Raw genomic sequence first — 27,401 nt, forward strand, 5'->3', positions numbered from 1 at the left:
TCTAGCCAAATTAATTAATTGGCCTTAAATAGCTCAATAAAGGAATCTGGCTATTTATTTATTATTTACAGTAATTATAGGATTTGTCATAAGTGTTGTTAGTTAAATTTTATAGACTAGTTAGGAATTTATTTTCATTTTTCTATAATAATGATTATATCACAAAATAAGCATTTGTATTTCCATTTTAATACTGATATTTAAATTTAAGAGTTTAAAATTTTACTTAAAATCGAAATTTTAGCTTGGAAGTCTACAAATAATTGTTTTACTGATGCACATTGCCACTATTATACAGTAGAGCATCGATAACTGGAACCAATTGGGGACTGGGGTCGTTCCAAGTAGTGATTTTTTCCAATTTCCGATTATGTACGAAAAAATACATTAACCTGTCCGATGTTCAAATTTTTCTTTGTTGCGTATCGCTTCCTGTTGAATTTTTCTCCGTTGCGTGTCGCTTCGTGTTGAATTTTCGTCGATTTTAAGCCTAACGAAAATTTTTATAATAATAATCGAGGCTATCGTATCGTTAAAAATTATTTCTTTATTTTGTACAAACAAAATAAATATATTGAAGAATATAAAAAAATGAAAATTATACTTTAGAAGTAAATTTAGTATCAAAAACGTTTGATTCAGCACGACACAGTCCGACTGAAAATCGTTCCAGTTTCCGGCCATTTCAATTACTGACGTTCCAATTTTCGACGCTCTACTGTATTATCATTTTAAATATCATTCATCCAAGACTGACAGGATTGTGCAGCCTTCTTACCACTGGTTCTGTGGCAAAGAACGTTTGTGTTTTCATTTTGATGGAAAAAGCGGTACATGTATCTCACTTTTACTGTAAGAGTATGAGCTTCTTAACCACAAAACCAGTGTTTCTGTGACAAATGACATGGACGAATCCATTGGTCTCGATAGGCATATTACAGTTACTATTTCAAAAATGATGCTTCTGCTTGGAGTGTTTTTGATAATTATGTTAAAAATAGCTTAAATTTAAGAGACAAATTATTGGAAGCTTCATAGCAAAGTTTATCATTTTGTCCTTGCCACTCGAGGAAAGATTCGCAATTTCCAAAAATATCATTTTCAAAAATGCCATAGTTCTTATTAATTCTCAGTTTTTTTGTATTTGAATTAATCATTAGAAAAGCTAATTACTATTTTAATGATTATCACTTTAATTAATTGAAATTTGAAAAGTTTGATAACATAAAAAGGTTTTTTGGACCAATTTTAGATAATTTAGAAGTGAGTCATGAATAATATAGACAAGTGATTTAACAACATTACTATCGAGTATCATTAATGAATTATGTCTTATGTCTCTTGTGATTATAAATCAACAACATAGAAAAAAACATTCTGTGATATTTTTGAACGTATTCTAAGTATGATATTATTTAAAACTTCCTATTTACCACTTCTCAAAGAAAGTATCGTGTATCAAAATGTTTACAGAACTTACTATGCAGAATATCAGGATGTATAAAACGTTATGAAATGCCTTCAATTGAATTAAAGTATTGCGTAGAACAGACAGTTACCGAGGAAAAAACTTTACTAAAAACATGACAAATAAAGTAATGAACTCAAATTATATATCTGTCGAGTTTAGCTTTCTGAGTTATTTTTGGCTTCAAGAAATCAGATAAATGAATCGGATCAGAGATAGTCAATTAGACCAATACCTCTAGTGCAAATTTGTTTTGTCCTATCTGATTTCTTATAGCCAAAAATAGCTCAGAAAGTTGGGTTTAATAAAAAAGACAAAGATTAAACCTATGCATTTTACTTTTCTAGTTTACATCCTGATGATATTTTAGGTTTGTGATGTTTATATTGGGACATACTTCAATCATTGCAAAATTTTTGTAAAAGTATTTATTATTTATATAATCACAGTTTTGGCCAGCATCACTTACGTAATATAAACAATTTGGAATTATCTTTTAGAATTAAATTATGGGATAACAAGAATGATTAAATCAAATGTCATTGTATATTATTTAATCTTTATTGATGTAAGACTTTATTTAGCCCTTCTATTTCTGCATAAATTATGTTAATGCTCTCTTCTGTTCTGTTTACGGGGCTATTACATTTACGTAATTGATAAAATGAAAATGTAAAAAAAGTAAAATATTTTGCAAGTTTTATGCTATGTTTGCATTGGCATATGAACTACTGGTTTGTCCCCTGTTGGAGAGTGTTCAACCGGTTTGTTAGGAGTCAAGAATAACTTAATTTCTGCTTAACTTTGGTCCACTTGACAAATGGACTTTTCATGACTAGCATTCGAAATCTTCTTAACCAATTGTGTCCTAACTTAGTTTGTGTCACATAGTACTGTTCGGACAATGTTTTATTTTGGTTAGTGTTCTTTTTGTTTGTTTGTATAGTTTGTATGACAGTGTAAACTTAGTTTTATAGTTTATCACACAAAACCTTTGAAACTCCAGTGATACGTGCAGTGGTGATATTCAGCGGGTTTGCACAGGTTCGGCCGAACCCATTGGTAAAATTTTCAGTTTTCCGAACCTTGTTAAAAACACGGAACATTTCTCAGTGGTTTTGTTTTTTTTTTTTTTTTTTAAATATAGTAAAATATACGTATTATACTCTAATACTACTAAACTAGAGCCTTATACCCCGTTCGCACCGAGCATTCAATCTAGATTGTGAGCAAGATTGGGGACTATGTCTTGGTGCAATCTCTCTCGACCGTTTCAATCTCGACTGAAACGAGATTTAATCACGATTGATTCAAGAGAGTTCTTGAAACTAGATCCAGTCATAAGAGAGATCCCACAATCCCACATGCGTGAGATAATACAAGATGGCTGTGGAACACGTGTCGGGCTATGGACAGCAAAATAAAAAGGATATTGTATTACGAGAGATGATGACATCTGTTTACTATGAGTAGTGCCATTTGGGGTAAAAAATTTCTCTGCCTAAAGAAAGAAAGAAAAAAGGTTGACAGCACTAATATACTATTGTTACCTGGTCTTTGTCCAGGGCTTGTTATGTTCCAAATATGTCACTGATTATTAGATAAATCTCAAGAAAAGGTATTGTATTTATTTCTAGCCAAAACTTCCATTTCGTTTGTCGGTGATTATTGGGGAAAAATTTTCTGGTAGCGAATCCTTTGTTAAATATTTCGAATATCACCACCGGATACGTGTTTACGAAACAGCGAACATTTTCAACCCCATCCGGGTCTTCCGCAGACTACGGTTATAAGGAATTTGAATTTATGTAAAATGGAACAAGAAACCAAAATGAATGCGATTCAAAATTTAGAATAGCAAAGTTAAGATTAAAAATGGAACATTACGCTTGTTCTGAAATGACGGTTAAGCACATGTAACATCATGTTTGCAAAACGGTGAATTTTTTCTTAGTTTTATACTTGTAAAATTCATTTTACAAAGCAAAATCATTTTCAAGAAAATCCTCCCAGCTGACAAATTCTACATTGTTTCTCTGCCACATCACTAGATTTAGTTACCAAATTTTTAAAAATTTATCAGTTATTTCTTGGTCCAAATACTCTTAATTAAGCTGACAAGTATACTTAATTTTTTTCTCCATTAATATTTAGAGCTGTCTAATAGAATTTATGAGAGAATTCTTAGAATAACCTAATACAGTAGTATTTTGCTCTAAGATAAGTCTGGGAAAACCAAGGAGATAACTAACTATTTTGAATTTTAATGAACTATTTTAAGACTAAAAATTAATTTATCAAATAATTTGAATGAGAGATGAGTGGGATCTTTATATTATTGCAACCCATCTCCAATTAAAATTAATAAATTAAACTTCTGATTTGCAAGTTGAAATCTCATTCTGGATCACTTTTCTTTATTAGATGTTTTTAAAATTATTAATAGAAATTGATTCTAAATATTAAAATCTTTATAAAAAATGGGATTATTACAGCCTTTAAAACAGCCAAATTAACTGCAAAGTTTACAAAAGACAGTCAAATCGGCCATTGCTATTTGTTGTCTTAATTTTGCTACAGGTGCATCAAACTTAACCAGTAATAAAATTGAGATGATGATGATCATCAATGACAGGCTCCACCAATAGTCTGATATCTCCAATAGTTATTGAGATCAAAACAATGATCATTGGAAATGGTCGTCAATGTCAATCATTATCCTAAGTCTTTTTAAAGTCGTACACACTCAAAAGTAATGGAAAACGTTAAATTGAATTACTGACAACATTAAAGACACATTTTATTTTCAAATTTCTTAACTTTAATTCACTTTTGAATGATTTGCTATTGTTAAATAATTAAGAACAAAAAGCTGTTAAACATCTGTTTCTAATGAAATTTTTTTAAAAAGCATTTATCTTAATATATTAGTGTTCATTTATTGGACACAGGTGTTTATTATTTCTCCATTCTCAATTTTAAGTTAACGATAAAGTGCGTCCTGTCAGACTAACTTTAAAATTAAGGGAGTCGTTTAAAAACAATGGTTGATTGGCGTTTTATATACAATGTAACTTCATTTAATTAATCCTAACTTGTTATAAAGTAATAACATTTAATTGTCGATAGCAAAACACTTTAGTGGTGCAGAAATGAATTAAACTTGCTAAAATTGCAACATTATTGTCTAAATTCAGAATTCTAGATTTCAGAAAAGTATAACGTATGTCTGTCGGTGTTACACAAAAAGGATTTATTATGAGAGTATTTTCAACAGTATGCAACTGCCCTCTTCAGGCAAATCATTCATAGAGAACACAACATTTAAATTCAAGAGTAGGACCCACTTGTCCTGCATGTGTGTGGAATATAAATTAAATATATACAATTTAAAAGATTACACAATGATATGTAAAAGAAAAACAATAAAAATAAAATTGGATTAAAATATAAAGTATATAATTAATAATGAATTAAATGGTCAATAAACAAATAATAAATGTATGGGGGTGCTAATGACACCATGAGGTGTTTTATCTATCGCAAATCATGTGATTTACAACCTTAGCAGGTTAAACAGTGCTATACATAGCTATGGTCTGTCTAGTGTGGGAGAGTTGTACGGTGACATTTTTCTAATAGTTTTTGGCATGTATGATTATTTAAATTTTATTGCATTCTAGATTTCATTGCTATATATGTAAACGTCAAAATACATATGTATGTTAGCTAAAGGGTTCTATGTATTCAATGTATCTCAACCAAATTTGGTGTGAATATTTACTCCCCTAAAAAATACTGTGGTGGGTTTTCACCCCAGACACTCCCTTTTAACTTAAGCTCAAGAAATTTTTTGTGTTTTGCAGTTTCATTATTGTAAATACTCAGGTCAATAAATGTACATTTTAGTTTTAAGACCATTGTTTTATAACCCTCTTCCAACCTAACTTCACCAATTCTCTACTCTTCAAAAGCCAAAGAACACTATGCATACAGATAAAGAAACACAGATAATTTAGAATAGTCCTCTAAACTGTAAAAAACTATTCAGAGGTTTTAAATTAACTGCAATATATATACAGCTGAACTCTGTCATGTGGCGATGCATACAAGAGTCCCAAGTTTCTCAAGCTAAAACAAATATTTAGTTAATAGAAGAAATCTACATTTAATAGATGACAACTGAATGCTGGTTAAATTGTACTAAATCAACAAATGCAAAAGCAAAGAATCCAGAAAAAATTTCACTTACTCAAATGTTTCATTCACATTCCATTAAATGTCATCAGGCTGTAGAATTGGAAATGGAACCATGCTATTTGAGTATTTGAATTCAATGCATTGTCGTCCACTGATTGGCGGAGATGTTTCTGGTCTATTTTGAATATTCTGATAATTTAACATATCAGAACTAATTAGAAAATCATGGGAGATAAGATATTTCTTTAGACTGCTACTAAGAAATTGTTTATATTCTGAATTTCTCTAGATTGAGATATATTTCACTTAGAACTATACAGGAGTATTCACAATGGGAGTTTTTCTTGCTTTTAGAAGAGCCAAATTATACAAAAGCTGTGAATCATGAACATGCATACGAACTGGACAATTTTAGGAAAGTAACAAACCTAAAGCTTTTTTGATACTGTTAACTACAAACATCTGCTATTCTCATTATATCTTTATTGGACGTCTTGTTGGTTGACATTATTGTAATTATAACTATCTTCCTTCTCAAATTACTGGAGTAATCATAAAGTGGAGTAAAGTAAAAATAAAAACGAAACCTTTAATAACCAGTAACAGAACTTTAAGGACAAATTCTGAATGTTTTTGGCTTCACCAAGACCTGCCTCAGGTTTTTTAACAGTTATTTTTATCATTATTGTAATTTAAGAGAATTATTTTCTTCCATTTCTACAAGTTTAAAATGCAATGACTGATCCCTCCATTGGTGGATTTTGATAATTGGCAAACACTGCTTCAAGGCAGCTTTCCTGTAAGCCGATGGCTTTTGCCATGGAATCTACACTAATGAAGCAGAGGTCGAGAGACATGACACTTGTGATTTAAGCTGTGAAAGCTGGTATAGCAAGAAAAGCTGCAGATTGTGAATATCCCTTATATAAATTATATAAAATGTATTTTAAATAATACATAATATCTTATCAGAGTACTGGAGGAAGCACTGGCGAAGATGAAGAAGAACTTCTGATGTCTGCTGAAACAAGACGTAACACCAATTATAATGAGGCACAGGTGGAAAAGGATCATTCGGGAGCATCTGAGGTGAGCGAGTTTTTTACAAGAATAGTGTGTGTTATTAATTTACTAGCATTTATTTTATTGTTGGCTTTTCTAGTCAGTCTTATTCTAATTATTATTGAATATTTTAGAAAGTATTTATATATGATTCCTTGTTCATACTTTGTTTCAATGTTAGTTAGCCACTGTAGTGAATTTGCTGAGTGAATCAATGCACCTTTAACAGTGGATGAAGTTGAAGAAATGCTACCATTTTTGATCCAGTTGAGCTTGGACAGACAAAAGCAGAATTGTTTAACTTCATCCACTGTAGAAGGTGCATTGATTAATAAAGTGCTTGTTAATAAACTTTTATTAAGTTTGAAAGTCTTAAAATATTTTATTGTAACAGCTTAAGACAATTAAAAGCCATATTTCCATTAATATTTCATGATATTCATTGTCTTAGAATGTTAAATCCAATTAGGTTGCTTAATCTTACAATTAAATAATTGGATTTTATTACTTTAACACATTATCATTTAATTAAAATTGTTTGTATTATACCATATCTTGGAATTTCATACATTTATTTTTATACAAATACTGTATCTGCTTTTGTGCCTGTCTCAAGTTTAGTGAGGTATGCAATAGAATAACTAGGTGATGAGAGAAAGCTTGATGTGTGAGCCAAACCACATGTGGAAATTTGGGATTTGACTCGAGCCGCATTAGTATTTGGACCATCATACAAATAATTCACAAATGATATAGAGAAGTTAAAGAAAGATTTAAAGTAGTTAATAGTCACGATCATACACAATATTGTCACTTTCATGTATGTTCAGAAGCTAAAAACACACTCATTATATGCTGTAAGTGTAATGCCATGCTTTTAAAGAAAAATTAATGTTTTTTTATAGTCTTTAGTAGTACATTGTTATTTGGTTTTCTCAAGACACAACTAAATAAATTAAATATAAAATAAAAACAGATTATTGAATTACATAAAATGCTTAAACAATAATTATTTTATTTTGATTTTCATGACTTTGAGTAGAAACAGTGTTGCATCATAATCATCATTTGAAAGCAGAATAATATAATCTCTAATAGGATTTCATCTGACAAAGAATAAGTAACATTGCAATAAGATCTCTATAACACCATACCAGACATAGTGCTATAGAATTCTGTCACTCGAGTGATGGGGCTTCACCGCATTTTACTTATTCCAAATTTATTTTATCAAATTGCTGCATTTATTTATATTTTGCTAAAATTAAAAAAACTCGATATTTGATTTTGTGTTTGAACTTACCATTACAGTACATAGTAATAATCAAAAAGCATATAGAATGTGTTTTTTTTAAAAAAGATCTTACAAATTATCTCATAGTTGGCTTATGTAACAGAAAACTCTTTGCTAAAGCCAAACTACTAGTTAATTCGTGCACAGACACAATTCTACCCGTCACTTTGCTACAGACGAGTCAGAGATATGAATCTAAATTCTAGAACCAGTAATATATTGTGGGCCAGTAATATATTATGTATACAGAGGGCCTGAACCAGTAATATATTGTGCTAAAGGACAAGGTAGTTGTGATTTAAATGTTGTAACCATGGTTTTAGTTTAAAGAACGCCGGATCCTCTAATAAAAGGTCGGCGTTTCGATCAATTTTAACTTTGTGTAAAAATTTTTTTATAATTTACCTGTTGTTCGAATGAAGTTTATTCAAGCCAATACGCTGTTACTTCTGTGGTGGAGTGAAAAAGGATGTAAGAAAGGACTCGAAAATTTTAAATTTTTATAAATAGTCATATTCAGTTTCGAATCTAAATTCATTAGTAATAAATCAGATATAGAGTTGAGCGCAACATCTTTCAGAAAGACATTGCGCTCAACTCTAAATCTGATTTATTACTAACGAATTTAGAATCGTGTCTGTGCATGAATTAACTAGTATGTATATATATGTTACAGTCAAAACCTGTTTTTAGTTAGAACGCATTTTAACTAGTTGAAACTAGTTTATACTGGATGTCTTTGTTAAAACCCGTTTTGTCTAGTTAAAACTAGTTTTAACTCAAATTCATTTTTGACTAGCAGTAAATTCTAGTTTTAACTAGACAAAACGGGTTTTAACAAAGACATCCAGTATAAACTAGTTTCAACTAGTTAAAACGCGTTCTAACTAAAAACGGGTTTTGGCTGTAACATATAGAGTGATTCAGGGTAAGATGGTAAGCAGGGGAAGATGCCTACTTTTTGATATTTTCAAACAGTGACGTCAGATATTGTCATGTGTTTGTATGATGAATCGTTGGGGCGATATTGAGTGCGAAAAGCTGTAGTTGGCTACCGTTACCTCGTAAACTTGTATAAAAGGAAGATAAGAACGAAGCTTTTGTTCTGAAATGTTTCTAGAATCATTTTAAAACTAAAAGTTAAAATAGAATTTATTAAAAATTGCAAAAAACAATTAATGTGTGATGTAGTTAAGGTTCTAAAGTTTCCATTGTGAGCTACCGCCGATCGGAATCGACGGTAGCTCACAATGGAAACTTTAGAACTTTTTAACACATGTTCTAGCATTTTTCATGCTAGAACATGTGACTCCACTAGGCATGTTACCCCAGCAAATGGGAAAGATGCCTATTTTTTGTTAATTGAATTCCAATATGCCTATTTTTAATAAATTTTTGATTTCTTGTTTTATTGCAGGATATGCATAGAAATTATGTAAGGACTTCTCAAAAAGGTTTTTGGACTGAAAAAAAGCTTTCAGTTAGCTATAGAGCGTGTTAGAACGGGCAGAAACTTAACATACTTATACTGTGCTGTTATACTTACTATGAAGTACTTTGTACTACATATGCAATAAATTATATTTGGTTAAGATCTTCGAAAATTAATTTTATGCAATTATATTTGTTATCTTACCCTAATGGCATTTGGCATCTCACCCGGATACTTAGGTGAGATGTCTAAAATGCTAGACAGAAAAAAGTCGTCATTGCAAACACAATATACAATTATTTTTCATATACTCCAAAGTTTTATTTGAAAAACATGCTCAAGAATATGATATTTTCGTTAGATGCTTCCAAAACCCAAATTATCGCTATAATTTCCTTCATAAGCAAAATGTTAGGCATCTTCCCCCGAATCACTATACATAACTTTATTCCCTCCAAACATATTTATGTAGCTAAAATTAGTTTTAACTAAAATCAAAGCATGAACACAGCAGTAAATTAACTAGACAAAACGGGTTTTAACAAAGACATCCAGTATAAACTAGTTTCAACTAGTTAAAATGTGTTATAACTAAAAACGGGTTTTGACTGTAACATATACATACAGGGTGGGTCAACGAAAACGAAACGGCAGAGTGTTCGTGTTCGTCCAAGCAAATCGCTCGGACAGGTCGATTTTATTCTCGAGGGGACATCTTTTGAAATAAAGTTTTTGCGATTCTGAATACAACAGACAACAAAAAATTTTAAAAACTTATTTATTTTGTATTAACTAAACAAACATTTATTTCGAAAAAAATGTTTGTTTAGTTAATATTCAGATTCGCAAAAACTTTATTGCATAAGATGTCCCCTCGAGAATAAAATCGACCTGTCCGAGCGATTTGCTTGGACGAACACGAACACTCTGCCGTTTCGTTTTCGTTGGCCCACCCTGTATATATATACATATATACGTACATACGTGTACATTATACGTATACATTATATATATACTAGCAGGTAGGCCTGGCATTGCTCGGGCAAAAGTAACGATAGTGAAGATTGAAATTATTGCATTATAGTCACAAACTAAGTATTTCTAAAGAAAGGTCGAATTTGAAAATTGAATGTTCTAATATTGTTTGATTTTCACGACGTGTTCTGATTATATCGTTTGATTTTCATCGAATGTTCTAAAGAAGAAAGGTCGAGAAAAACCGAACTAATCTGTTTAAATTTGAAAATCAAACGTGTTCTAACATATTACTCTTTTTCTTTTTTCATTTTTTTCCAGCACCCGTAAATCTTGCACGTCACTTTCTCTTGTTCTCCATTGTTACTTAACACTTCCATTGTTACTTAACACTTTGGTACTTAAATTTGGCACCCTAACTGTGTACCAAATTTCAACTTTCAACTCCTAACCGTTTTAGTGAAAATTAAGATTATTACGTTATAGTCAACCTTACTCGTTTTCACAGAATGCAAGAATTGGGTCCCCCTGTTTCCGGACTAATTACAGAATTTTTAGATGGGTCTAAAAATATGTTCGATTTCCCGCAAAAACGAAAAAAACTGCATCTGCTGTCTTGCACGTCACTTTCTCTTAACACTTCCATTGTTGATGGAAGTGTTAAGCCTTAATCCTGTCCCTCTCCCCCGTGGGGAGGAATTTTGAAAAATCCCTTCTTAGTGTGCGTTCTTGTGATGTACCCTAACAGTGTACCAAATTTCAACTTTCAACTTCTAACTGTTTGGGCTCTGCGCTGATTATTATTATTATTATCAACTCGTCTTGATTATATATATAGATACCTTCGTATACATACTAGTGTATATATATACACAATGCACACAAACTGTTTCAAAAAGCAATTTCTTCTAAAATAAAACTTATAAAGTTTAGAGAAGCATTCGTCAAAGTGTTGATTGGAAAAGAAATTCAACCAGTTTCAAAAAATTAGATTGCAAGAGCTTCTTTATTTACAGAGTATCCCACCTACTGAAAAAAAAACAGCATCCAACAAAGCCATTTCAAATTTGTAACAAAGCTAAAAAAATGTCGAGAAACACGATATTTTTGTCCAATTGTCCAGCAAAGCTAGCCCTTTGTGTGGAAGATTGTTTTAAAAATTATCCAAACAATAAAAATATTCTTTTGCTTTTGAATAAACTTAGAGGCTCGAGTAAGTGAGTTTTATTTATCTATTATACACACCCCGGTGTGCACAAGGAAGTTATTTTGAATAAACTTTTTATAATTATATTTTCTGTTCATTTATCAATAAATGTTCTGTTCATGTAAGCCAATCATGATTTTTTGTTCTTACCCCTGAGGCTACCTATTCATATTTACACTGATATACTACGAATTACATTGTAGATGCACAAATATAGCAAGTAAACAAACTATGAGTCGTCTCGTAGTTGGCAGTCAACGTGTTAAATGCAAGCATTTTTGGCATAGGTTATGCCATTCTTGAGTCGTCAAATGCTGCCAATTGAAAGAGAACCAAAAACGTTTTGATTCTAAACTTAGTTTAAGAATATAATTTGTTTCATTGGTTGCAATTAAGATAATTAGAACAGAACAAATTATATTCTTAAATCAAGTTTAGAATGATGATTTGATTCTCTTTCGTTAGGTAGCATACAATGGCTCGATAATGATATAACGTATGTCAAGAGTTTGCATTTAAATATTTACGTAAATTCTAAGCTATGATATAGTTGACTAAAGTATCTTAAGCTTAATTAATATATAATGTATATTTGTCAATAAACAACTAACCAACAGCTGAAATAATCGGGTAGAACTACAAATATTATAATTAGAAATTAACTGATAAGAACAACTAGCGGTAGATGTTAAGTGCCATCTCTTTATTAAAATACATCGGGTTATTGGGATTTTGATATATGCATATTTGTCTTTTGTTAATATTTTTATACCGTAACTCTGTAAACAGGCGATAAATTTTAACAAAACACCTAAAAGCTTTTAAAACCAGCACATATGCTTAATTAATGAACATTTTTGTTTTTTTTTAAAGGCCTTCATCAGGTTAGTATGTTGAATCTAAACAACCAGTACAATTTGAATGGGTGATTTGAATTTTACAAATTTACTGAGTTGTCTCTACATGCAAAAATACTGCATGAAAAGCCAAGAATAGACCTTGAGGACTTTGGGATAATTAGCTATAATGGATATCTTGTGAGCCTCCACAGATGGATTATTAAAATGTCACACCAACGTATTTACTACAGAGGAGCCCTTCTGTACATGACATTCTGATAAATGGTAAGGATTAGATTTACCCTGTAAGCAAATTGGGTGTGTACAACAAACCCAATAAGGATAACAAGTTGAACAAGCAAGTTGAATATCTGGGGGAAAACAATCTGATCACGTGAGAATCAAAGTGTAACAGAGAAGAGAGAACCCAATAATGCATTGGCTGCATATACTTTAGAGCCCAAAATAGAAATTAGCTTAAAGGAGGCTAGAATTATTAGACATGTCTGTTATGTCTCTGTCCTCCTTAAGGCATCTGATAGAATTGGAGATATACAAATCTGCTAGAAGAGGCAAAGCAGTTAACTTCAAAGATGAGAGATTGTCTCCACCACACAGAAGTCTTGGTATGAGGTCTCTTAGGCTTAGAAATGCAAGCAAGCCTTTAGGAAGGCATGACATATTTTGTTTTCTGGGCTTACTTTATTTTATATCTGATAATAGTGTAAATTGGCCCTTTTTTTTAATGTAATTATATTAAAGTTAGCTATCATTTTTTGTGAACACTAGTTATGGAGCTATATGACTTGATAAATTTTGCAAAATTTGAATCATCTGGTCAAACTGTCCCAACTGTTCAGATTTGATGTACTAACATGACAAAGGCCTTTAAAAATCCAAAATGTTTGTTAATTAAATGTATTTTGCTGGTTTTGAAGGTGTGTTCTTTATGTATTGTAATTTGTAAAATATATATAATAAGATTGCAAACAGTTTTTGTTTTTGATTGTATTTGTATAAATTATGTACCACAGTGCAGAGGCATATTATACCACAATTCCACATTTAATTATTAGCTGTACAATGTGCATAAATTATCACTATTTTAGGCACAATGAAAACCTCAATCAGGTGTATTATAATATCTTATATATCAGTAGTAAAAATAAAACCTGTTTTACTCGTGTACTTTAAAACTGAAGAGTATCACTTTTAGAAGAAAATTTCACTTTGTTCTCAAACAAAATTTGCATTTTAATATTTATTGCAATGTTAAATTATTAGAAAAAACTAACAAATGAGTGAAGATGATATCTTACATAGAAAGTTATGGAAAGTACAATTTGAAACTTCACCAAAATATGATTTCTGCAGAATATGGTATAATGTCAGCTGTATTGTATCATGCTTTATTGTTCGACACCTGTATTGTCCATAACCGAAATTATCATCATCTTTTTAGAATCAAATTGAATATGTCGCAAGTGCCAAACATTTGCAGTTGCCAATACAAAAAAGTCTCTTATGTACAGGTGTGTGGCAAAGTCCTTATATACTAATGTGTGTAGACAATGCACACACATTAGTGTATAAGCACATTTGACACACTGTAACAAATGCAACACCAACACAGAAAAATGAGAAAGAAACACATAAGAAATGAACAAGAATGCACGAATAATACACATTTTACCATCTTTGCTCAACGTGCACATTAGCATTTCACACTATCCACACCATTCATATAAATGTGGTATCCTTTCATACTAAATCAGTTGCATTCTACAGTTTTGCAATAGACTTCGTTCCCATATTGTGTGTTGTTTTCAAGACAGGAATGCTAACGTCTGAATTTTACTGCTAGAGGCCACATGTGGTCTCGTCTCTTGTAGTTAAAGTGATTATGCACTATATCATGCTTGTAATTATAGTTATGTGTTCATAACTTACATGGGTGTATAAGGATTTTACTAAGCATCCTATAGTTTGATTAAAACTCTGTTTTAAACACAGCTGAGAATTGCTTTCTAAACATTTGGAAAATTTCATATAATTTGGAGGACTTTTATTACATATATATTAACTCTAAACAGTTTTATTTATTCATGATAATCATTTTTGGGGCTTTTGATTTCATCTTCGTTTCCCACAATTACATTTCTTTGGCAATTTAAATTGAATATCGTAGACAGATTCATCAATATCGTCACATGTTCTGTTTGAATTGTAGGAGTCGCAGACAAGGCCAGAGACCTCAAAACTGTTCTTTTGCTAATACCGGGTCTTTCAACAAGAGGTGTCATTTTAAATTTCTCACCATTTTTCAACTGTCAACATACATCTGTCATTGTGGTGACATTTGACAAGTAAAAACTAGGAGGTTTTCAAATATTGATTGATACACAGTCGCACAATGCATTGAAATAGTGAAAATATTGCGGAGATGGGTCTTAAAGTGCATACTACTTTTGGTCATCATCAAGTGCCTTCTTGCACAGTTATAGTGAATTTAATCAATAAATTTGAATGTCTCAGACAAGTTAGTGATGTGAACACTCCAACTCGTGCTAGTTTGGCCAAATCACCTGGAAATATCGCCGCTGTAGCTGAGAGTGTGGCTGAAAACTAAGTTGACTGAGTTGAAATGATGTTGACTGACTTTTTTGGCCTAAAATTAATGCTATAGGTGCAGACAACATTTATTTTCAACAGGACAGTGCCACCTGCCACACAGCTTGTGAAACAATGGCTCTATTGCATGAAAAATTTCCTGGACATGTGATTTCTCGAAATGGAAACTTCAATTGGCTGCCAAGATCAAGTAATTTAACATCATTAGACTTTTTTCTTTGGGGCTACGTTAAAGGTAAAGTCTACACCAATGCTCCAGCAATGATTCAAGCACTCAAAGACAATATTACAGCTGCTATTGGCGAAATACAGCCACTGTTATGTGAAAACGCAATAAAAAATTTCATCAAAAGAATGACCATTTGTAAGAAGAACTAAGGTGGACATTTGGCAGATATTGCGTTCCATTACTAACCTCAGAGTTTGTACTTTGAATTAAAATAAAAATATCACCGCTTTTTACGAAAATATTGCATTTTTCTGTTGATTTAAAATGACACCTCTTGTTGAAAGACCCTATAAAACAGGATTCTCGATCCAAAGATGGAAATTTGTAGACTTCAAATTTTTAAAATGGGAGAGGAATTTGGGTAAATAACTCTGAGTGCCAAACTGTACAATTGTTTAGTATAGTTTATGAGAATTTCCACCTCAAATTTTGGAGAAGAAATGCTTTTGAGATTGTGGAGTTGATTAATGGTCTCAGTTCTTAATAGAGTGCAATATCATAATTGCTTATTTCAAATTGTAGATGCTAATGGAAATATGCATTAAACTTAAATCTGGCAGGTAAATAAGTGAAATTTTTTAAATTATGTGAAAGAAAAATTGTAACTCTATGATTTAATATTAGAAATGATATTAAATTGTGAGTTTTGTAGTTGAAACTTTGAAACTTAAGTTATGGATTTGTAAACGTTAAAATAATATGTTTAGTACCTTTTATATATTAAAAAGCATTAAGCATTTATATATTAATATAAGATGCAAAGTGTGTAGACATTTGTAAGGTTAAATTGTGATTCTATGGTTTTTTTGTGTATTTATCATATTAAAATTAATGTATTTTGAGAGAGAAAATTAATTATTTTAATTTTTCTTAATGAATAGAATATTGGAATAGCAAAAACTTTTCCTCAGAGGATTAATAAAAGGTGAGTCTTTTTTTTATATATGTATATAAAAATAATGATTTTTAGACTAAGGTATATATGTGCAAAGTTTCCAAACATTCTAAAATTATTTCTTTAGCCCATCCGATCTGGACGCGGACGACGAAGATAATCAGGATTATGACAGTGCTGTGAACCAGTCGGACTCCACCGTGAGCCTGGTGCAGGAACCCGTAGACTCTCCGAGATCTGTCCAGAATGGGCGGCCCGAAACCCCTTGCACCGAGAACTTGGAAGAAGTAAGAGGGAACATTCCATAAGAGTTCTTTTACTTAATTTCTTAAAACTCTAACTATTTGCACTTATATTTTCAGCTGTTGGAGAGAGCTCAAGAAGAAAATCATCATCTTTTAAACATTGTGAAAGAAAAAGATGACAAAATTGCCTTTTTAGAACAAAAAATTAATTCTCTTAACAGAGTAAGTTTTAATATTTTTTCAAAAAATAAACAAATAAATGTTTAAATGAAACTTAAGTGGGATGTGGACAGTGAGACCTTCTTAAACTTCATTTAACATATGTTTAGCAGATTTTTTTTTTTTGATTTAAAAATGATAGTTAATAAATTACATCAAGTTATTTGGAATGCTTTTTAAGTTCACAAATACAGCTTAAGTAAATTTTTGGTGTCGTCATTTTATTTTATTACAAATTCAAACTGTAGAAGTGTGTTGTCATTTCAAATATGTACTTAAAATTGAAGAATAAGTGCCGTTTTAACTATTTAGATAAGCCATGCCACATGTCTTGTTTAATTTTGTCTGTACTCACATTACAGAATAATAACTGAATGAATATTCATTAGCATGCACATAGTGAGGAATATTGTCATATGTCACATCTTGGTAGGCATAAATCACATTTTCTACTTTTGTATTTAAATTGCTTAGATGTTTATATATTTATCTTGCATATTGAAATATATTCTTGCATGAATTTGATTTTTAGGCAACTTCCTGATTTTCAATTACATTTAACTTAAATTACAGAACAGGTTACCTCTGTAATTTGATACCCTAATCTGTTGGTACACATCTATACTATTGTAGATACATTTTAGTTCCGCAAAAGAGTTCTACGTTATAAAATTTGTGTAGTTATCATTGGGGCTGTGAAGGCTGTATACAAAACCATGAACTCTGACTTCAACTTTTTCATAAAAGCTTGATTTGTATTTAATACTAGTAAACCTATTAAATAATAAATGGTACCATGAGGCATTTTATCACCACAGTGTGGATAATAAAATTAATTTTTAGACTTATAATCTGTATTTAAGCATAGGTTTAAGTTTTTTCCTTATTGGCATCTGATAAGGCAAAAATTTGAGCGAGAGTCTATAGATTCAGGCCAGAGTCGGAGTCTACATTTTTAAGGACACCAACTCTGCAGCCTCAGTTAATGTATGCAAATTTCTTTCTTCATCATACAGAATAAATAAAATATTTATTAAAATATATGCTTAATTTTTTAGAAAAATTAAAAATTTGTAGATCATTTAGAATGATAAGCAACCATCAATTCCTATAATTTATTTCATATGTACAGTAAGACCCCACTTAACACTACCTTGATTAATGCTGATTCGATATAACACAGTCTGTTTGAAGCCTAAAAAAACTCAAAATTTATGCTGATTCAAATTATCGTGGCATTTCATTGATTTGTATATAATACTATTATTCCTGAACACAAACGAATCAGTAAAAGGTGGCAATTTGTCGTAGCACTGTACTTTTCTTAAATCTATGTTTGTTTGGTGCAATTTTGGTAAAAATATAACATCATGGATGCCATAGGTAATATTGACTTTGCTTGGCAAGAATTAACTGATAATTGCATGAACAAAGCGTGGAAGAAGTTATGGCTGAAGGTATCCAAGAATTCTCAATGAAAAGAGCTGATTGCTGTATCGTTAGGTTGACCAAATTGTCAACCTAATCAATACAGCAGGACTAAGATGTAGATGAGAAGGATATTGAGGAGTTACTGCAGGTTTCTGGTGAGAGCCTTACCAACAATCTTCAAGAACTGGCAGAACAGGGAATTCAAGTAGAATACTGGAAAATAGTGATTCTGAAAATGAAGAACCCAAAGAATTTGTCTACAGATTTCCTTAGTAAAAGTTTGGTAACTATAACCGAAATGCATAGCAAATGATCCAGATTTTGAAAGGAGTGCAAAAGCAAGATGAGGCGTTTTGGATGTGATCTCCTGCTACCGACATTTGCTTAAGGAAAGAAAAAAAGCGGCAAATGAAACTACCAGTTTTATCACAAAAACAAAAACAAGAATTTCAGAAAAGCCAGGACCTTCATTACAAAAAATGAAATTTACATTTCTGTGTGCGTATGTATGTGTTATTTAACATGCAAATTAATATAAAAATAACTGCAAATTAAAGTAAACTCTGTTTATTTTTGGTTGCATTTCCCTATTTACTCTGTGTTAAATGACCTTTTTAGCACTGTTTCATTTAGCGCTTTGTTGTCTAGGAACGTATCTACCCTGCATTAAGTGGGATCTTATTGTATTTAAAAAATAGTTATACTCTTAACATATTTTGATGTGGTACAATTAAGATTTCTGGTACTATCACCTAGCAGGTTGATATTAAAGTTGTTTTCTTGAAACTTGCATAAACTACAAAATTATAAAATCTCCATAAGAAAAATAGTCTTATGGGAACTAAAGTGTTTTTTGTATGCCTGTCCTACATTTGGTAACAAGGGATAAAGTTCTGACACATTCAGATCAAACCACTTGTGAAAATTTCCTCAGATGATCAGGAATTGAACCCAGATTCCTCTGGGTCTTCTGGCCATCTTCGAAACAACTATGACATTACATTCTAATTATAAATGCTTTATTTGAACATATATTATTGATACGTATTTTACATTTTTGCTAAATTAAAATTTTGTGTACAGAACAACTTATTAACTGATGCTCCACTTAATTATTTTATTGTTAATATGACATTCTGACAATGTTTTTGACCAAAATTGCAAAAAATCTTAGTTGTTGTCATTAAAATACTGTGTAATCATTTATTTGAAATTTCTAAAATTTTTATTAATAAATTTGGTTTTGACATCAGATTGGAGATGAATTACCAATCTATTTATATTTTAACCTCAGTTAAACTATATAGAAATCTTGTTTTCTTTGATAGGATCTGATGAAAGCCAACTGCGACACCAGAAAACTTCAGGAAGAAAACAGAGCCTTGTTGAATGCCCTGTCTGAACTAAGCACAAAATAAGGACATCTGCAGAAAAACCTCTCCATAAATGGCATCTCACAAAATACTCTCTGATCTATTGAATAATTTGGAAAGGGTTTCAATTAACGGTTTATGAAAAGAATGAAAAAACAAAAAAGGACAGGATTATTTAACTCTTTAAGTATATATATATATATATATATATCTATATATATACATATATAGTTACAAAAATTAATTTTATCGAATCGTAAAAGAAAGCGTCTATCAGTTAGGCTAATTGTTGCAAAGATTGCTTTATTGTATTTTTATATATTTGTGTCACAAATCTGCTAATAATCAATAGAATTATTTTTAATTACTCATTACAATAATCTTTTTATGTGGCAGTGGTAGCTAAGGCATTATTTTGAGAGTCGCAACCTCTCTCCTGGCAACAAAAGAAGAGCCACAGTTTACATTTTGTTCTCCTAAAGCTTGTCGTGTATCGTGTTAAATGCAGAATAGTTTTTTGTAAGATATGTGCAATTGTATGCATGCTTATGTATACATATATTATATATATGTATACATATAAATACATATATTTTTGTGTAACTATATAAATATATTTATGTTGTTCTTCATGCGGAGTATAAGTATTGACGGCAGGTATTCAGGTAGCTACTGGACAGACAAAACTAAATGTGGTAGGAATGAGAATGCGCATTCAGACGTAAGAAAACTAAATATTGTGACACCATAGGCATACATTCCAAGCAAGCATTTATTGTTTACTTGGACGAAGCGTGGTTTGCAATTGCTTGCCATTGCTCGAATGCTTCTCCGCTCTCTCAAAATATTTTATGTTTATACGTTTAATAATGGAAAAAGTAACATTCCAGTTTATTTTCATTTTTGTTAAGTGAAAGAATTTTATTTAACCGATTTAAGAACCTTTTTCTGAGTGTAAATTGTATATATATATACAGTATAACTTTTACATGTTAATTGCTTTAAAGATGTATAAGCATGCACTCAGCTTGGGAAATTTTATTTTAAGCTATTTTGTTGATATTGTGATTTTTAAACGTATTTTTTATTTTTATATTTCTACATTGCAGCATATTTTAATGTTAAAGCTATGATTTACATACTTAAAAAGTTGCATTTTAAAAAAAATTTATTATTATTATTACTGTTGTTTTGTCTGTAGATAATATCGGTGCCAGATTTTTCTTTGCGTTCTTGATACAACTTTTAACCAGCCGGCGACAACATTAACCGAATGAGTGCCAATTTTTATAACTCCAGAAGCGAAATTCGGCTAGGATCTACCGAACTGGTATCGCTCTTTCGAATGTGCAATCCTCTCGATTTACTTTACAACTAGCGTTTGTTCACAATGTTTTTTCTAGTCGTGACAGTTTAGTGTTGTTGTCGACTCGCCGTGCTTAAAATTGGTTATGTAGACTACTGCTCTCTGTAAATTTCAACTGTGGCAGAATGTGCCAATGCTTTAGCAGAATGGAAGTGCTTGCAAGTTCTGGGAGCGTTCTGCGGGATTGCAAGTGATAATTCAATAAAACATTCATTTAAATAATGCTTAGATTTGCATAAAACACAATTTCTATTGGATGAACATCCACAGTAATAACCTTAATGGTGTCAGTGAGGTTACACTGCAGAACATTTCATCTTCAATAGGATTTGCTAAGGAGTGACTGTGGGATGCAGGATGTTTTACCTTCTAGGGATTCCAATAGAACTTCCCACTTCCGAGATTCACCTGGCATACTCTGAACAAGCATTTATCCATAAAAAATTCTTATTTTAATAGATTAAAATTTATGAAATAACATTATTTTTTTATATTCTTATAAAACGAAACACAAAAAAAAATGAAACTTTGCAATGTAAATATACCTTTCGTTCCTCGATATAATGTTTGTCTAACCAATAAAAACAATGAATGACTACAGTATTCTCGTCTACAGCACAAAACAAAAACTCGATACTCCTTTTGTTTCGAATCTATGACCGGATTTACTGAATTCGATTTTCTAAATAGAGATCATATCCAGATTAATTCTCCATCTTTCCAAATTGCCATCAAACAAGACATGTCACTCGACTAGTCATAATTTGGAACTCCGCAGCAGATTTTATGTCGTACGTTTGCATGTCTCGCTTTGTGCTTTTGATATTTTATTATTTGTGCCAATTGCATTTTGTGATATGCACAGATTTCTCTCTTCTCGCCTATATCGATAACACGACATCTATGTGATACTTCGAGTGCATTACATTTTATCACATTACTTTCTTGGCTCAAGACAAGATGGAAAAAAAGCAGTTGCTCACCGAAAGTCAGACACTTCAAAAGTATCGTGCCTTTGTTAAATGAGAATAGACCAATAATTTAAATGTTATTTCCATAAGCAATGGCGTAATGTTCTGTAGCCATGTCATGATTCAAAAAGAAAAGAGAAATTCAGCACAAACTGTATAAATTGTACTTAAAGTTTATTTTTATAGTGTGTTAAGAAATGTTTGGAATTAAGTTCAAGATCAGAGTCTTAATTTGGCTATCAATTATCAATTGCTCCATGGCTAAACAGTATTAAAAAATATTTCTCGACGTTCATGATAATTTGAAACACGTATCTGTAGACTAGGAAATGGCACTAGACCATTATTTTGAATGCACGTTGATGTTTTTTCTAGATTTGCTGTATTTAAGGTTCGACTAAGTGTTTACTTGCAACAGTCTAAGTTACAAGAAAGTATTATCACGATAAGAGTTTGAGTTAAGTTGCAAAGGGAATATCACACTTAACGATGTGATTCATTGTCGCTTTTCTCAATCGCTTAGTGATTACTCAGTCTCCCAATTAAGGCAGCTAAATCATCGGAATCAAGTGACAATAGGAAAACGATTTTAAATCTACAAGTACTATTATTAAATTAACACAAATGACTTTGGCAACTTAGATGTAAACTCGGTCAAAATCCATGGCATCTGACGCGACACTTGAAATATGTTCTTACTAAATCTAATTAATCTATGAAGTCCATAGATAACAAAAATTATATGCAGGTTTTGTAGAGCATTTGAGGTTTGTTCCGAACTTTTCTGATTTGAAGAACAGGATCAAAATGTGCTAAAATTGCACTTTATTCCAGTGGACGTACCCTTTGCCAAAAATATTAGCATGATTTGCTAATCCAATTTAGCATTTCTTTGCTCATCTTTAAGTATAGAACATCTGCATTCTTCCATGAAAACATTTTGACATCAAGTCTGCTCTATAAAAACTGCACCAGAATACAAAACTCTTGTAGAAATTCAAGTAGGGAATCATAGAATTTAACTTCTCTATTTTCAGCAGTGGTTTGTCAGAAGGAAAATGGATTTTAACTTGGATTGTTAGAAGTAAACACAGTTTCGGTCGCAAGCGAATATATTTTTCGGTTTTGTGCTTTAATTTTATTCTAAATAAAGAATACACTCTTTTGCATATTTAAAATATTGTGTATGATCACTTTCGATAACTCTCTCTCAAGATAAATCACCAGTGAATATTTTGTGTATTCATTTATAATCGTTCTAATTGATCGTTAGCGATAACAGTAGTAGTATATTGTGCTTCTGATTACAAGAAAAAAAAATGAGACCAGCTGCATATGTCAAATACTTCTCATGGATTATGTTTTTCCTTGTATTCAATAAAATTAGCTTTTTCAAAAATCTTTGGCATATTTATTTTATGAGTAATTAACACTCTCATCAACTAACAATGTCATTTAACAATCCTGCGTCGTAAAAGGGCCAAACCTGAAAAAAGTCAGAATGTAAGCTACAAATTTTCATTTATGAAACTAACATAAATAGCTGCATTCGTCAGACTCAACAGTGTGAGATTCTAATCAAGCAGAGGTGTAGAATTACAGGTTGCATTAATAGTAGCAGGACAATGAAGTGCTGCAATAGTAATATCATTAGTTTACTATTAGGTCATTGCAAATGAAATGGCTGTGTTTTAAAATTTAAACTTTCCGACCTTCTAGTTCAACTTTTTTCCATGTAAACAATGCTGTACGTTTGCAATTGGAGGAGCACGCATACAATATGTGAATTTAAAAATGCAATCTCATTTATATTGAGTTTAAAGAGTACCTTTTCTGATGGCTCTGCTTATACTCAAAACAGAAAATTATTCAATTTTCTTTTTTGAGTATAAGCAGGGACACACTGCAGCCGAAGCAACCCGAAATACCAATAAAACCTTTGCCATAAGGTTCTGTCAGCGAGCAAGCCACCAGGCATTGGTGCAAAAAATTTCATTCCGGGAATACAATCTCAAAAATCAGAATCAAAGATCATCATTGGATCAGTACATCACCTGACTGTCCAGGAAATCACTGTAAGGTTGAACATACCGGACATTATTCAATCATTTCTCAACATCTAAACGTGTTAGGATAAGTCAAGAGGCTCGACAAATGGGTACCACACAAACTCTGTGAGAGAGACAAGGAGCATTATTTGGAGGTCTGTGGTTCTTTATTTGTCAAAAAATTGAAAGTATTCAAATTAAATTCTTCCCTTCCACTTTATTGTCCAGACGTTTTCCCAACAGACTATCACTTTTTTGGCAAGGAAAGTCATCGAGGATGCAATAAAAAGTACTTTTAATGACTTCTAGCACTTCTACTTTTCATTCTCGTGATTTCCATCAAATTGGCATTAATGCATCTCTATTGCATTGGGAAAAGTGTTAATATTGGCGGAGACCATTTTGATTGAATATGTAAGTTTTAAATTAAATTAACAAACATTCAAAGTCAGAAGTAAAAATCAGCCATTTCATTTGCAACAACCTAATATCTACAGCACTTTGAACTACTACTGACACAATAAACCAACAAACGCCTAAATAATCAGGCTATTATACGGCTATAATTAAATAATAAATACAGATGAATTTTTGTATAGAGGTAAGCATTAGGCTATACAGGGTGGGCCAGCGAAAACGAAACGGCAGAGTGTTCGTGTTCGTCCAAGCAAAGCGCTCGGACAGGTCGATTTTACTCTCGAGGGGACATCTGTTGCAATAAAGTTTTTGCGGTTCTGAATATTAACTAAACAAACATTTTTTTCGAAATAAATGCTTGTTTAGTTAATACAAAATAAATGAGTTTTTAAAATTTTTTGTTGTCTGTTGTATTCAAAATTGCAAAATCTTTATTGCAAAAGATGTCCCCTCGAGAGTAAAATCGACCTGTCCGAGCGCTTTGCTTGGACGAACACGAACACTCTGCCGTTTCGTTTTCGCTGGCCACCCTGTATATAAATATATAGCCTAACACTTACCTCTTAGTGTTAGGCTGTATTATATTTATATATACCCTCACCAGGGACAGCATTAGCTGGCTGAGTGCTGTGGAGGAGATGCTTATTGGCAGTGGACATAGGAGTCATCTCCAGCTAGCGCTGTTAGTAACCATAGAAGGTTATATCGAAATTTAAGTATGTCTGGAAGTGATGACTGGCTTGGGGTCCGGGTGGCTCAATTGGTAGTGCACTGCATGGCAAGCGGAGGCTGCGGGTTCAAGCCCTGCCTATGGTCAGTTATTTTCTTCCAGACTGTTCTAAATTATTTACTAAATTATAATTATTAACTTAGATAAGAGATGGCACCTAACACTTACCTCTATACCAAATTCATTTGTATTTATTATTTAATTACAGCCATATAATAGCCCGATTATTTTGGCATTTCTTGGTTTATTAATATATCATCGGGCTTTGAGATGTATATTTACTATCGACACATCCCATAGTAATGCTAAATAATCTGTCAAATGATGAAACGAGTGGTCGGAAGCACTATAGTAGCTTTTGCTGCACATTAATTTAGTTATTGTTTTAAAACAATACAATTAGTGCTTATAAGTAGAAGTTGGCTTCTATTTATAAGCACTAACAAATTTTCAGTGCCAGTGTGTGCATGTTTGATTAATATTAAAATGAACATCTTTATTATTTCAATAACTACAACAGATCAAAGATAGATGCAATTGTCTTTAATCAGTTGTAGCCATACATACCAAAAAGTAGTTGGTACAAATTTACTAATAAATGTGATGTCAAAACACTCAATGGGTTTCAAAGTATTCTGGTAGAAGGTATTCGACAGAAAAATAGCAACCACTTCTGAATCTTAAGAGTCTGTCGAATGCAATTGAACATTTGTAGTTTACCAAAGCTTAGGTCACAATTTTTCATTATATCAAACGAATAAATTTCCAGTTACCTTGCAGACCGCTCTTCCTCTCAGTAATCCCATCGGTACGGGGCCATAAGTCCGAGAGTCTGTAGAGTTCTCTTTGTTGTCCCCTTCTAACCAGACGTGACCAACTGGAATTGTCTATTAGAACAAACAGATATTATTAGAGATGCATCGGTACAGTAAGACGCAACCAACAATAACGTTACTTACAAACTCCGTAAACAGGCCCCGCTTGATTTTCTCGCCGGGTAGACCAACCACTCGTTTGCAGATGTACTGATTGGGGTTGGAAGGTGAACGAGAAACTATAACGTCTCCTCTAGAAAACAATGATTAAATTTATATAAAATACAGAAATTTTAAAAGCATATACAGTCAATTTCTACCTCAATTCAAATAATTCTGTAAATTACAGAATACATAATTAGCCTTCATTTATTAGCAATAAATCTGATACTTAATTTAGAATCAAAATATCTCATTTATACTTAGCAACTAGCAATGTATTTCCAGTTCTATTACCAGTTACTATTGCCAACGTTATCAGTTGTTATTGTCAACATTGCCAGTTGCTATTGTCATTTCACACAGATTAGTAATTGTAAACAAAGACAATGCACTCATTGATGGACAATCATCCGTTGATTCATTTTGTGAATACATAAAGCATGCAATCCTCAATTTGGTCGGAAGGGATACGATAATGCAACGTGGACAAGAGCCTCTCGAGAGGATTTTATGGGAAACCGACCCCTATTTAAATGTTAGACACTCAAAGAAAACTCCAAGTGGCAGCCAACTGTCTGGTACAAACCCACGACAGTCAGTTTTAACCACACGGGCACACTATCATTGAGCAATGCCATCTCTCATAAAGAAATGCAAAGGTCGGCAGCATCCATCAAGTAACAGAGATCATGCAACTATTTTTAAGAAACTCGCTACCCGTTGGGCGGCACGTTGCAAGTTTCACTTAACGACCGTACGTTGCAACATCAAGCCACCGAACAATAATTCCACTTACGTTAACAATACACGTTACATACATCTTTCCTACATTATTATATGGCAGTATGCACGCTCAAAATACACAAACGTTTTCGTAACCTCAAACCGATGGTAAGTGGTCGTACCTCTTAATCTTCTGTCTGAAAATGGAGATGTGTTCGGTCACGATGACGTCGTTGGAGTAGATGGTCGGTTCCATGGAAGGGCCGGAACACTTCAAAGCAAGTTAACGAGATCAGAACATTGTTTACAAAATAATAACAAATCCATTTTACTTACTATGACGAAATCTCCGACGAACTCGAAGGTGCAATAGAGAGCACAGGCATATTGAACGCCGTGCCAACAAGAACTTAGGCCTTTTCTAACTAAGTTCCAAACTGGCATTTCTTACAAATTGTCATTTTTCTTTCCGAATGAACGTAAAATTGACTTATCGACCGGTTTACATCATCTTAACCTAGAATTCGACACGCTACCTCTTGGCAGTTAGGATCCTCCTAGCGGTCGAAATTGTTGTTAATACATATTTTTAAAATTCGTAGCCCGCGAAAGGTTACAAGTTCCTAAAATGCATGTTGCCAATCTAAAAGCTGAGATTACCTACACTAA

General features: G+C 32.0%; 2 protein-coding genes across 2 annotated transcripts in view; one reads left to right on the forward strand and one right to left on the reverse strand.

Annotated features, from left to right (window-relative positions):
• The window catches only part of LOC136977637 (PRKC apoptosis WT1 regulator protein-like), a 34,485-nt gene extending 14,800 nt beyond the window's left edge, over nucleotides 1–19,685 (forward strand). Inside the window, exons 2-6 of the mRNA XM_067273173.1 lie at nucleotides 6,641–6,757; nucleotides 16,219–16,262; nucleotides 16,360–16,519; nucleotides 16,595–16,699; nucleotides 19,456–19,685. Of these exons, the coding sequence (XP_067129274.1) occupies nucleotides 6,641–6,757; nucleotides 16,219–16,262; nucleotides 16,360–16,519; nucleotides 16,595–16,699; nucleotides 19,456–19,545 (516 nt within the window). The 3' untranslated portion in view covers nucleotides 19,546–19,685. The remainder of the gene's footprint in view (nucleotides 1–6,640; nucleotides 6,758–16,218; nucleotides 16,263–16,359; nucleotides 16,520–16,594; nucleotides 16,700–19,455) is intronic.
• A 3,540-nt stretch (nucleotides 19,686–23,225) lies between these two features.
• On the reverse strand, nucleotides 23,226–27,302 carry LOC136977568 (mitochondrial inner membrane protease subunit 1). Its single transcript, XM_067273059.1, has 5 exons — nucleotides 27,069–27,302; nucleotides 26,915–27,003; nucleotides 25,992–26,100; nucleotides 25,806–25,919; nucleotides 23,226–23,323 (listed from the first exon to the last, which is right to left on the reverse strand). Exons 1-5 carry the CDS (start codon nucleotides 27,174–27,176, stop codon nucleotides 23,276–23,278), a joined length of 468 nt encoding a protein of 155 aa, XP_067129160.1. The 5' UTR covers nucleotides 27,177–27,302; the 3' UTR covers nucleotides 23,226–23,275.
• Between the last annotated feature and the right edge of the window lie 99 nt (nucleotides 27,303–27,401).

This window comes from Centruroides vittatus, unplaced genomic scaffold (genome assembly GCF_030686945.1).
Source record: "Centruroides vittatus isolate TY-2023 unplaced genomic scaffold, ASM3068694v2 contig_461, whole genome shotgun sequence".
In the NCBI taxonomy this organism is placed as follows: domain Eukaryota; kingdom Metazoa; phylum Arthropoda; class Arachnida; order Scorpiones; family Buthidae; genus Centruroides; species Centruroides vittatus.

Excerpts from the sequence above, each read along its gene's own strand:
- LOC136977568 (XM_067273059.1), bottom strand. The coding sequence starts at position 27,176 with ATGCCAGTTTGGAACTTAGTTAGAAAAGGCCTAAGTTCTTGTTGGCAC. Across the intron at positions 27,004-27,068 it reads TCGTCGGAGATTTCGTCATA|TGTTCCGGCCCTTCCATGGA; the intron begins GTAAGTAAAATG and ends CTTGCTTTGAAG. Across the intron at positions 23,324-25,805 it reads GAGGAAGAGCGGTCTGCAAG|GTTTGGCCCTTTTACGACGC; the intron begins GTAACTGGAAAT and ends GACTTTTTTCAG.